This window comes from Suillus subalutaceus, assembly GCF_016647625.1.
Source record: "Suillus subalutaceus strain FC151 chromosome Unknown DFJ58scaffold_308, whole genome shotgun sequence".
Classification (NCBI taxonomy): Eukaryota; Fungi; Basidiomycota; class Agaricomycetes; order Boletales; family Suillaceae; genus Suillus; species Suillus subalutaceus.
This window is the reverse complement of record NW_024540557.1, coordinates 25,208-37,557: the sequence shown is the minus strand read 5'-3', so window position 1 is coordinate 37,557 and position 12,350 is coordinate 25,208. Positions and strand designations below refer to the sequence as shown.

General features: G+C 49.3%; 2 protein-coding genes across 2 annotated transcripts; one reads left to right on the top strand and one right to left on the bottom strand.

The window, feature by feature from the left end:
- Nucleotides 1-4,473: 4,473 nt before the first annotated feature.
- Nucleotides 4,474-11,198, top strand: DFJ58DRAFT_848448 (uncharacterized protein; the record flags this gene model as incomplete). Its single annotated transcript, XM_041393641.1, has 15 exons — nucleotides 4,474-4,750; nucleotides 4,896-4,934; nucleotides 5,002-5,198; nucleotides 5,258-5,919; nucleotides 5,963-6,427; nucleotides 6,486-7,262; nucleotides 7,327-7,946; nucleotides 8,003-8,059; nucleotides 8,112-9,038; nucleotides 9,323-10,251; nucleotides 10,309-10,428; nucleotides 10,484-10,516; nucleotides 10,566-10,601; nucleotides 10,703-10,833; nucleotides 10,952-11,198. 15 exons carry the CDS (start codon nucleotides 4,474-4,476, stop codon nucleotides 11,196-11,198), a joined length of 5,517 nt encoding a protein of 1,838 aa, XP_041235355.1.
- Nucleotides 11,199-11,508: 310 nt separating this feature from the next.
- On the bottom strand, nucleotides 11,509-12,350 carry DFJ58DRAFT_736954 (uncharacterized protein; the record flags this gene model as incomplete). Its single annotated transcript, XM_041386884.1, has 4 exons — nucleotides 11,509-11,784; nucleotides 11,830-11,943; nucleotides 11,992-12,102; nucleotides 12,168-12,350. 4 exons carry the CDS (start codon nucleotides 12,348-12,350, stop codon nucleotides 11,509-11,511), a joined length of 684 nt encoding a protein of 227 aa, XP_041235354.1.

Below are 12,350 nucleotides of genomic sequence, written 5' to 3'. Positions count from 1 at the left end.
GGCGTCACCCCGTCACCCCAGCTCATTCAGCCTTTTTCCTGCAGCCGTCACCCCGTCACCCCAGCTCATTCAGGCTATTGTCTACAGGGCGTCACCCCGTCACCCTCGCTTATTTTGGCGTTTGACACATCAGTCCGTCGCCCTTGCATCTGCTGGCGTCTCCCTGTCGGCCTCCCTTGCCGTCTGCAGGCATCACTCCATCGCCCTCGCTTATTCAGGCTTTTGAGGCGCCGTCCAACCACTCCGTCACACTTCAGTCTGCAGCATCGCTATGTCCGCATCATTCTCTCAGGAATCGGCCTTCATTCTTCATGCTCTTCAAGTGCCACGCTGTCCATATCGCATCTCAGTTCATGTGTGCCTCACTGCACACCATGACTCACACAGGTGTTCATTGTGCACCATCATCGACCAAATCTGTGCCATTCTGTACATGGACAAGGCATTGGCGCATCAAGTGGAGCCGCTTGATCAAATTTTCACCAGCTGTCAAAACATCACCAGTCACATTTAGGAACCATACTTTATGATAATTGTTTCAAACTAGCGCAACGATACACAATGCTATGCCTGTTTATGTATTGACATACTTCCAGTCTCTGAGGGTCGTCCAGGACATCAACAGACCTACTATATCAACCACGCCTGCCTCGTTTTGGCGGCTTCGTCTTCTGAGGCAGGATCTCAGGCATCTTTTGTTGTTGTTGTTGTTGTTGTTGTTGTTGTTGTTGTAGATTGGGTGACATGGGCTCATGAGCACTGGGATCTCTTGGGACACTCACTGGAGGATGGAGGCACACGCCGATGTGGCAGGCAACGTGGCAGACGCTGCCACTATATGCGGTTGGCAGGGACTGTGCACGACGGAGTGGGGCAAGGCAGGGTTGAGTGGGGGTAAGTTGTGTGGGGTGGGAGTGTTTCGAAGCTTCGCCTCTTCTCGCTACCTATACCGGTCCTTTTTGAAAATGATCAAGGCGGTTCATGCTTTTTTTAAAATTAACTATTTCTCCACTCTATCACCAACGACTTTGACCTCCAAATCTAGATCACGATCTGTACTGGCGCCTTTCCTGGGACTGTCATTCGACTGCTACCCTTTAAAATCGCTACAGCAAGCTATAATGACATTGTGATGCATTGAAAATGTTAACTGGCATTCATTTTTAGCGCAACGAGGATGGTAAGTCGACGGCTCATTACTTTCATGCTCTGTGTATATAACGCAATACATCAAATGGTACCTTTTTCAGCTGTGGCATCGGCGCTTCTCCGATTGTTTGTGGTGCATCGGTGATGGTACCTGCAGGCAAGCGATTCTTTGAATCTTTGATTCCTGACACATGGCGGCCCCTCCACATACTAATCTGATACTGCCACTGCCAGCTCCAGCAGTTTTGGCCCACTTGTCACCGCTCTCAGCTGTCGCCAGCTTTATGCAACTTATGTTGGCCTCCTGCACTTTGTGCCACTTTCCCACTTTGTCTGCCACCAGTTTCCGAGTCCTTCACGTTCTGCTGTTGTCCTTCCACCTTCTGCACCTTCTGCCTCCCTCCCGCGCATCCTCTTCGCTTTACCACACGTCTAATTCACCCTTCTGCGCCTCAATCATACGTTTCTAGCCTCCTTTTGCATCTCTGTCCATCATCCCAGTTGTCACTGGTGTCACTATTCTGCGCTTGCTGCCATTTTCATGTGCATGCTGGCTGTGCCACCCAGCCTTACTGTTTAAGTTATAAATTCTGTGTAGAATACGTGTTCAAGTTTCTTCAAAAATTTTGTGGTTTGTGATGTTAACTGAGCATGCATCTCCGAACCAGTTCATAGTACTAGTAGGATGTGTATTCCAGTCGCTATCTAATTATAACAATGCACGCCTCCCTGGATCTGCACCGCTCTTACATTCTTTTTGAATACAACCCATGTATGTTATGCCTCGGCTTGAGATGCAGCAAGTTGGGCTCAGACATAATCTTAGTCGAATGCTCAGACAAGACATCACTAATCGACCTTCTGACTCCTCGAAACTTGCCCTCAATAACCGGCTTACATTTTTTGGACCACTGCTATGAGCAAATCTACGACCTACCAACGCCGCTGGCCTCTGTGTCACTGGTAGCATCGCCTAACCCAATACCACTTGGCCTGAGTTGGCAATTCGCAGAGATTGGCACGTAGCATGTCACTGCGTGGCACAAATGTACTGGAACGCTTCAAGATGCTATTGTAAACATGTGGCTACGTCATGCCTAGAATGTGTGCATTCCAATACACCCATTTTCTCTATACTAACAGTGCCACACCACTCTCCAATGATTCTGTCAGTCACACAAAATGGTGACTGTACTGGACTGATATATGTCCACAAGTACTTGACCGTCCTATCAGTAGCACAACATGATATCGATGACGCAGAAGTGTTCGTTCAAGATTCGCTCGTCTGCAGTAATCCCCTCGAACATTGTACTTCATATATACTTAGCCTTGTCAAGCAAACTGCCTTATTTCCACTCGCCATGTATCAAGTGTCTCCTAGAGAAATTAGGCGATGCAAGGCTTCACCAGACAATTCTTATGGGAGCTTCCTGTGTGGTCCCACGAACGCAGTCCCTAAGTAATTGTTATAATTGTCCGATGTATTTGTCTGGATTGTCCGTCGTGATCGTTCACTGGAATGATTCTTGCAATCCAAAATGGATGTCAGATGTGAGTCGTTGCAGCTCATGAATCTCAGTAAATCCTCATATATGTCTTTATAAAGTCTGTGATGGTCTTCACTTCCCTTCACGTGTCTACATCGTCCATCACCATTCCGACGTACGTGGCTGTGTCGTAGCCTACACGTTGCATAAAGTTTTGTCTTCGGTTTACTGTGTCCCCATCACCTACTAATGATTGAGCTCCAGGTGTCACATCTTTTGTCCATAATAGTGCAGCACTTGTTGATATATTCCTCGAGATATTCATGTGGACGCCCCTACCGGTGTGCAGTGTATGAAGTTTTAATACAGACGTCGTGTATTTGATCAATGTACGCTCCCAGTGCCAAAAGATATCAGTTTATTTGATATATCTCATTCCACAGGACAACACATCTGAATGTCCCACACGTCCGGAATACCTGCATGTCCGAGCTTACATACCAATCAGTCAAGCGCTGACAGAGGAACGAAAATGCGTGGTACAATCTTTTTTTTTTTCAGCAGGGTCGACGGCGTATGGATGGAATTTTGCTAAGCCTGTTTGAAACAAACAGATATCATTTGATCAAGGTATGCTCCCAGTGCTAAAAGATATCAGTTTATTTGATATATCTCATTCCACAGGACGACACATCTGAATGTCCCACACGTCCGGAATACCTGCATGTCCGAGCTTACATACCAATCAGTCAAGCGCTGACTGAGGAACGAAAATGCGTGGTACAATCTTTTTTTTTCAGCAGGGTCGACGGCGTATGAATGGAATTTTGCTAAGCCTGTTTGAAACAAACAGATATCATTTGATCAAGGTATGCTCCCAGTGCTAAAAGATATCAGTTTATTTGATATATCTCATTCCACAGGACGACACATCTGAATGTCCCACACGTCCGGAATACCTGCATGTCCGAGCTTACATACCAATCAGTCAAGCGCTGACTGAGGAACGAAAATGCGTGGTACAATCTTTTTTTTCAGCAGGGTCGACGGCGTATGAATGGAATTTTGCTAAGCCTGTTTGAAACAAACAGATATCCAAGTATAGATTTACTGTGCTTCCATGCATACGCGAACTGTAACCAAGAATTGAGGGTCTTGGCTGCATCGGATCAAAAGTGTGCACCCAGTAGATCACAAATGTGCTGCCCAGCAAAGTACGTAAAGCTCCACAGTTCATTCTACTCCACCATAGGGCGCAATGCGCCGATACATCAGCAACCTGTAGTGCCATCCGACATTCACGGGCTAGCCGTCGGGTGCCTGCAGTCCTGAACACAATTTCGGGACGCGATATTAATCCAAAGGTTACTGATCACTGCGTTCGATTCGCGCGTCCTTCCATTCCTCCGAAGATTAAACAGTATTTTTGAGCGTTAACATAACTGAATTCACCAGATACAGACAAGTGCGTGTCTTTATGTGGATAAACTCCGAGAAAGGGGACTCATGTCTCCTGCTAGTCTACCCTGCTTTGTCAAATATGATGACCAGAAAAGCCATTCGTGCTCAGGGAGCAACACATTGGGTTGTTTGAATCTCAGCACCTCGGTTCCCTAGAAGACTAGCTCTCAATGATGTGTCTTGACATTCTCATAAATGCTGCAATGCGGTTGTGAAAATTTCTTTACAATGGCACTATTTCATCGTCTCACATCCCTGCAGGTCCTGGTCAGCGTACCAGAAATCGCTTAAAACCTCGTCGGCACAATTAATCCACCCACCAACGTTACAACGCTAGATTTATCATTGAGATATCCTCTGCTTACTGATATCAATGTCCGATAGCCACACTTGTGACCATCCGGGATGCAGGATGGGCCCATACCCGACCAGCGAAATTGCCCGGAAGCACCGATATCGGTACCATTCCGTTCCTATTCCATTCATGATTGATGGTCACCAGTACATTGTGGGCCGGTCCGATGGCCGTTATGCCTGCCCACTCCCAGAGTGCGGCAAAATTTTCAAAAAGCGTGAAAACACTCAGGCGCACATCACTGCGGATCACAATAGGTCGGTTAGGATCAAGGTCTTTGGCACTCCTGAGTTTAGTGAGTAGCATAAGATATTGAGAGACAATCGAGTAGTACTGACCTCTGCCGTAGCGGCCCCGCCCATGATAGGTCAGCATGATCTCATCCTACTCTTTCACACGTTAACACCGATTGTCAGGCAATACATCTCCCCACATCTTAGTCTCAGAAACCCCTTCCAATCAGGCGATCGGAAGCAAAAGTGAGAGTCATCTAATGAATGAATCGGAAGTGTTCTACTGAAAGATGTCTTTGTCCCACATTTACAGGTCCTTCGTTTGATGCGGATGCTGTGAATGTACCGCTGTTGCCTTCAGTAGACTATTTGGAGTCCAATGAGGTTCTTGATGCACTTGGCCTGTGCATGCATAGCCGTCTAAAGGTCCTGCTCTGCTACTCGTGCCGGGTGGCATTGACCTCCGGTATGGTCGCAGGACACAGAAAAAACCACCACCATTCATATCAGGTACGTCCATCGCTTTCACAGTCCATCTCGACTTTGACACGAGCATGATACATTACTAGGTACCATCAGCAGCGCTGCAGGCCGTATTGGATTTTTGCTCGGAATATACCATCTATGAGAAGCGAGAGAACGTGAAGCTACCTACTGCAGGAGGACCGCCTGTCCAGCTTGTTGCAGATCCAAGCGACGGTTTTACATGTACAGCATCCCCTGACTGCTTTTATTCAGTCAAGGACCTATCAAGCATGCAGCGACATGGTCGAGAGAAACACGGCACCACTCGCTTGGTGGAGATTCGGTATCGACCTTGCCAAGTCCAACGTATCTTCACTGCAGTGCGCAACTCGTACTTTGAGATAGGCCAGAATGTTATTCCAGGTGCCAGACCAGACATCAGAACCACTCTTCAGGCCACGTTCCTACCTACACTCGACATAGCATTGGTCGTTCCAGCAGAAACAGAACGAGAGAGGACTCCTCTGACGCGCTTTATGGGCTGGGACAAATTCCTGGAAGAACTCCGGATGAATCCAACCCAGAGGCGAGCAGCAGAGCAAATCAAGAAAAAGCATACTGATGATGAGTCTGGCGGGATAATCACACGTCTCGCTGCTACCGTCCGAGACCACATGGCGAGGGCATCGACAATCTTGGATGGCCACCCTCATAGGTTAAGCTTATCAAAGCTCCTGTTGTATGGTGATTCAATACCACGAGACACGTGAGCGATCTCACAACACCCAAATAATGCCCGCGTTAACCAGTCATTATGCTCCCAGCGACACTCATTGGAGGCCCGTGTCAGATGACAACGTCGACTATCCAAACTTCATGGTCCAGCTTATGAGAGCAATCGTTCGAATTCACCTCGGATCCCCACTCGAGTTCTCATTTTCGCTCTCCACCGTGCAGACGACGTGTCTCGAAGAGCTTTTGGTTGTCCTCCGCAACGACAACACCTCTCCCCGCAGGCGGATGATCGCCTATCATAATCTGGCGTGGTCTTTGGTCGATACCGACCCGGATCTGTGCGTGGTCGATCGATGGGCAAACCCAATCAAGCGAGCCATCTGGCTCAGGGCGCTGCGTGCGGACGGAAACTTCTGTGAAGCATCCTTCCTTACCCCAGACCTCGCAAAGTTAAAATACTTTTGCAACATCACCTCGCTTCTGGAAGCACTGATGGACAAAGATGAGGATGCCGACGCGGTGCATTTCGACGATCATGAGTGAGCGTGCTTTCACATACATTCGCTTACACTCGTTGATGGATCGTTGCGTTTGAAGCCGCGTCATTCGCATTCACGAGCGGGTTCTACGCCTCGGTCGTACCACGACGTTTAACATAGTGTATGAGATGCAGCAGTATGCATCGTCTGTGGTATTCAATCAAACGAGAGAGCCAAACGTCTATGTCGATCCCGACGTGAAATCCATCACCATCGGCACCAACACCATGCATATGGACATGCTTCGGGATGGCATACAAAGGCTTCTCCTGGAGTTGAAATCGCGCTATTCCGCCCTCACCAATGACAATGTCGTGTTGAAGGAGGTTCCAGAGCAGGTCAAGGACGACCTCACAAATTCGACGCGTGGTTATTCGCTCGCGTCGGAGGAGCCCTTTTACAAGAAGCGCCATGCCTTGTTCTTGTATCTGGTAGATCACTACGACCTTGCAATGGTCGACAACGCAGGACGAGTCGCATGGAACATCCCCGGAATAAAGGAGCTTCTCAGACGCTCATTCCGGGTCTGGGAGCCTCTTTATCATTTGCTTTACATCACCACACACATCTCCTGTCGCGGCACACAGTTCATCGACCACAAAGTGAGCAATGCGGACAGGCATCGCAACCTGTTCATGCAGGGCAACGAGATGTTCCTGCTGACGGGCTACAGCAAAAAGACCGGCATCACCGATCGCGACTCATGCACTCCTGGGTTCGTGCCGAAGGAGGTCGCCTTTTGGGCCCTCGAACTTCTTGCAGGGGGGTTACGCACTGCTGAAGCCATACTTGCTGGGGTTGCATTTGGCCCGCAGGCTGAACATGTATACAGAACGTGAGCACCGTCCTGAACTATGTACACCACCGAACATCATTCTTACAACCGCATGCTATTTCAGCTATCTATGCGTCGGTGAGGGAGAGCGGATTAGTCCCACGATGTTTTCCGCCAACATCCAGCAGTGGAACAACGAATATTTCCAATGCCGATGGGGAGTGAGAGATTTCCGGCAAGGCGCGATCACCATGGGTCGCGAATTCATCGCCCCAGACGAATCTTATGATCAAGCTGACAACATCCTCGCAGAGTCTGCTGATCACTCCACTGGAATGGACCATAGCCACTACGCCGTCATCCAGGGAGTAGTCCCTCGACTGTCAAACAATAGCATGTGCAAGCACAGATGGCTGGGGGATCAGTGGCACAGCGTTCTTGGTCTCGGTCCATTTCCTCCTCCAGAGGCGATTAGAATCAGTCGTAAGAACTTGTCCAATGGGACATCCGTCCGGTCCATATCTGACCATGTCAAGAAAATCATGGAAGAGACTCTGAGATCGTTTTTTGACCTTAACTATTCAGAAATCCAGAAGGCCGCGGTCAGCATCGCCGTCATCAAACAACGCGAATATGCACTGCAGCCCACGTCGGAAATTCCATCCCTGCCACCCAGTAACTGGAATGGCCGCCCAATAAGCTTGGATAGTAATCTGGATGACTTGTTTTATAATGAGTGCGGGAGTGAGTTCGGTACAGCCTTAATTGTATCCCCAGCGAGACCTTATTGTATTTTCCAGGTATTCTTCCTGCTCCCGCCCAATCCTCAGGCACCAGTGGGTATAATCAGACCAGAAGTGAGTCTGACCATCAATGTTGTCCGATTCCCAACCTGATTTAATTCTGCAGGTATGACGTCCGTCGTAGCTTTGTCACCAACCGCAAGTGGGTATATTCAATGCGGATCTATGCTATCGGACTCCCCACTACCAGCGTCATCCGTTGAAAGCTTCTCGCGGAGTGAATACATGGACGGCTTGCTACCATTACCTGACATCTTTCCACCCGGTGATCAGCCCGAATCAATCCCCGTCCAAGATTTAAAAGGGAAGGGTAGAGCATATGAACAAGGCCAGCGTAGACCGTCAAATAGTAGGGCATATGAGCCAGGCCACCCTGGGTCGTCCTCCTCCGCAGTCCGTGGTCCCACAAGGAATGGAAAGCGCCAGTACTCCGTCACATCCACGACCACTGCCGCTCCGGTCGCACCGACTGCATTCCGTGTGCGCAAGCATGCACTACAGGACGTACTGGAATCAGACGAGGAACTAACCAGGAGTCCTAAACGTATTCGTAGAGTGTCTGTGGAGGTCATGAGAGTCTCCAGCACTAGCGACTTGTCGAGTCTCGACAATCCGCAACTAAAACGTCTGCGTGCTCCCAGCACGACGGTGAACAAGGCTCCTATGGAGATTATAACTCTCCCGAGCGATGATGACGAGTCAAGTCCGGATGAAAACATTCCGATCAAATATCGTCGTAGGACCAGACCTTTTCGTCACGTCGACAGCATGTCAAGTTTTGCAGCTGCTGGTGGCAGTCAACCATCCTCACCCCCAAGCGCCGTTCGAGACATCAGGGAAGAGATTCGACGCGCCATCAGACACATCAGGAAGGATGACGCCGCGAGGGAAAAGAGCACTGCGCAGATGAACGTCCTGATTGCCGTCATGACTGCAGATACGGACCTCGTCGTCACTGATGAAGACAGGAGGCGGAAAAAGCATGTCGTGGATGGTCCCCTCGGTAATGGACGAGGAAGCGAGATCTATTGTCGTGTGCCCCTTCGTCGCCTTGCTCAATGAGCAGTACAAGAACACCGCTGCAAGTGGATTGCGGTGTCACAACTACTGTATCTCCAAGACGGTGCCGGAAAACGTTCAGATTCTATTCGTGCAGGTGGAACATTGCTCTTCTCACGCATTTGCCAAGTGAGGAGACTCGTCTATCACGCGGAATTGGCTAATCGCACATTGACAGTTTCCTTGTGTCTCCACTGGGGCGGAAGTTCAACAGGGCCTTCGTAGACGAATTTCATGATATCTTGAACTGTCATCCAGCTCGGCTTCTTCCGTGGAAAAATCTTGCGCAGAAATTCAGCAAGATGAGCATCAAGATTGTTCTTATGACAGGGAGCGGACCACCATGCCGTATTGCGAACTTGATCAACCCCTTTGGCATGAAGCGAAACTTGATAACCGAAATCCGGTCATCGACAAACCGTCCAGAGATTGGCATGCACGTCGTACACCTCCATCCCATCGCAGCAAAGCAGTCCCTAGTCCACCTCGTTGCCGCTCTATCCAAACGCCTGGCAGCGGAGGAACGCATCCTGGTGTTCTGCGGCTCTCAAGGTGATGCAGAAGGGTTCGCGCTGCAGGCAAAATGTGCTGTCTATCACAGCGACCTCTGGGAGGCTGGAAATACTAGGGAGTCTAATCTGAATCGGTGGGATTCGGGCGAGACAAAGGTCATGGCGTGTACAACAGCCTTCGCACAGGGTATGGACAGGCCGCACGTGCGATATGTGGTGATATTCAAGCCATCATATGGGCTCATTGTCAACAACCAGATGCTGGGCCGCGCGGGTCGCGATGGGAAGGAGTCTCACGTGTTCTTCCTTACTGATCGTGGTAAGAAGGCGTCCAGGGGCCCCTCGACCGACCGGTGCATGGGGGAGTTGGACGAGCTAGTGTATGGAACACAGTGCAGGCGCTTTACCAACATGCTGTGCATGGATGGCGAAAATCTCGCTGTTAGATGCCCAGACGATCCATCAGGGATCTATTGCGACGTGTGTGACCCAGAAAGCGTCATGCAGCGACTAGCCATGGAAGCCATCGAAAGCCCGTTGAGGCCACTTGAGATGCCGAAGGGCATAGGTCCGCCAGTTTCTGGCGGCTCCTCCCTTCAAGGACCTATACACGATGTGCATTCAATGACCGCGGTAGTTGTGCCAGCATCCACGCTACCTCAAACTGAGATAGTGGTGAGTCTTTCTGTCGTCCCCATGATCACATCTTGTGTTCATACGTTAATTCCACAGGCCCAAACTCCCTCAGAACTGACGACTCAGTCCAGTGATGCTCTGTACGACCAGGATGCATCAGAGCTCACATCGTTTGAGGTGCTGATGCTGAATGCCATGGAGGACATCCACGGGCCGGTGAGTTGGTATCACGTGATATATTGTCCAGAGGCTGATACTGCACGTTTCCTAGAGTGCTATTGGATCAGCGACCGGGCCACACATGGTATGACTGTATTTCGCTCCCATGCGACTACACTGATTTATTTCGACAGACCACATCACAACCATATGCGGGAAGCACCTTACAGGTGCATTTGTCGCCTACTGCTTCTCTTCCAAGTAGTTCTCGCAGCTTCGTAGCAAGAGCGAGTTTTGTTAACACCGCACTCGCCAGTCGTCTTTCACGCAGCGCCCGCTTGGACAAGTATATGCGGGCCTTGAAAGACAAGTGCCCAGCTCATTTTGGGAATGGTGCTGTGTCTGCTCCTGCGGCCAACCACATGTGCACTACGGAGTCTGGCCTTCCGATGCATTTGTATGGTATGTTCAAACTCCGTTTCTCGTTTGCACGCTACACGTATTGCTTTCAATGCTGCTTGCCTCAATCGCGAAACGGAAACGGAGAGGAACCAGCATGCCATGCTTCATTTACGTACAGGAAGGGCGAAAAATGTCCATTCGCTGGCATTATTTTCAAGGCGGTATTCTGCATGTGGCACAACGAAGGATTCCGTCAGTTAATGATCAAGGAGATGGGGGGAGGAGCATCGCTCGTGCTCTACGATCAATTCTTAGCTTGGATAGTCCAGGACTCTTCCGACCCAGGTAGGTATAACAATCTTGTAGAGGTATTCCTTTGGTTCTGCAGCGGGGTTGAGAAAGTCAATCCCAAGTTCTTCGATTGATGCAGAAAGACGAAGTCAGGCGCAGACGTAAGTCTGACTTTGTTTATCGGAGTATAATCAGATCTGAACCATCGACAGGATATTGTGCTTATTATGCTAGATTTGCAGACATGTTTCCGAAAATCTTAGATGCCACGTCCATGTCGCCAGCATTCAATTTTATTTGTGAACTATAATCTACACGTCCTGTTGCGGAGACGAAGATGATTTCACATGCACGCTTTGATACGGAGAATGATTATGCGTGATGTATTCTTTAAAATGACACAATTTTCGTGCTACTCAATGAAAGACGTTCTGAGTGAGCCATCTAACGACGGGAAAGACAGCCCATGAGGTGGAATATAAGGAAACGCTCCATCTCCTTCGATTCCTCTTTCATTTTTGGCGTGAGTGCACGTCCGCGGCCATTGATGGTACTTGCATCGATCTCCCCTGCCGGCGGTATATCATTGGTGTCCATTTCATCATCCCTGAGACTCTCCATTGAAAGAGATGACCTTGCATCATAATCGAGCTCCTGCTTTATCACAGTTTCGTTTGAAGGATCCTCCTGCTTGATATATCTGGAACCCATATCGCAATCCTTGGTTGCTTGAGCGTCATCTGGACCACAATGCTAGCAGCTCACCACCATTCCCCCAGCTCCATCATCCTGTCTCTTTACCACTGCCGACAATTCCATTGTGGAAGCACGGACAAAAGCTTCCTCCACTAGGATTGTGCTGGTCACCATATCATCGTCCTGGTACTACATCAGCGCTGTCCGAAACAAACATGTACTCCAACTTACCGATCTTTCCTCGGGAAGGTTCCTGTATGCACCGCTTCTAGTTCCGCGGGAGACAGCACCGAAGGGTAGAGGTCGTTCCGAAACGTTTTGAGCATCGCGCCTTGTTGTATTCTGGTAAGTGCATTTGGTTACCTAGTGCAGTATTGATCTTCACAACGACACACAATTTCACTCACTTTTTTCTTTGGGATTGCACGTGCGATGATTTCCCTCTTTATTTCAGCGCGTTGAGTCATCGAACGTGTGAGGACCGGCATTATTGAGGATGGATCACAGAGAGGCTGCTCGTGATGGATGAGTGATGGATGAGGAACAGTTATGGACACGTCATGCGTGATGAATTGATACACGTGTGACAT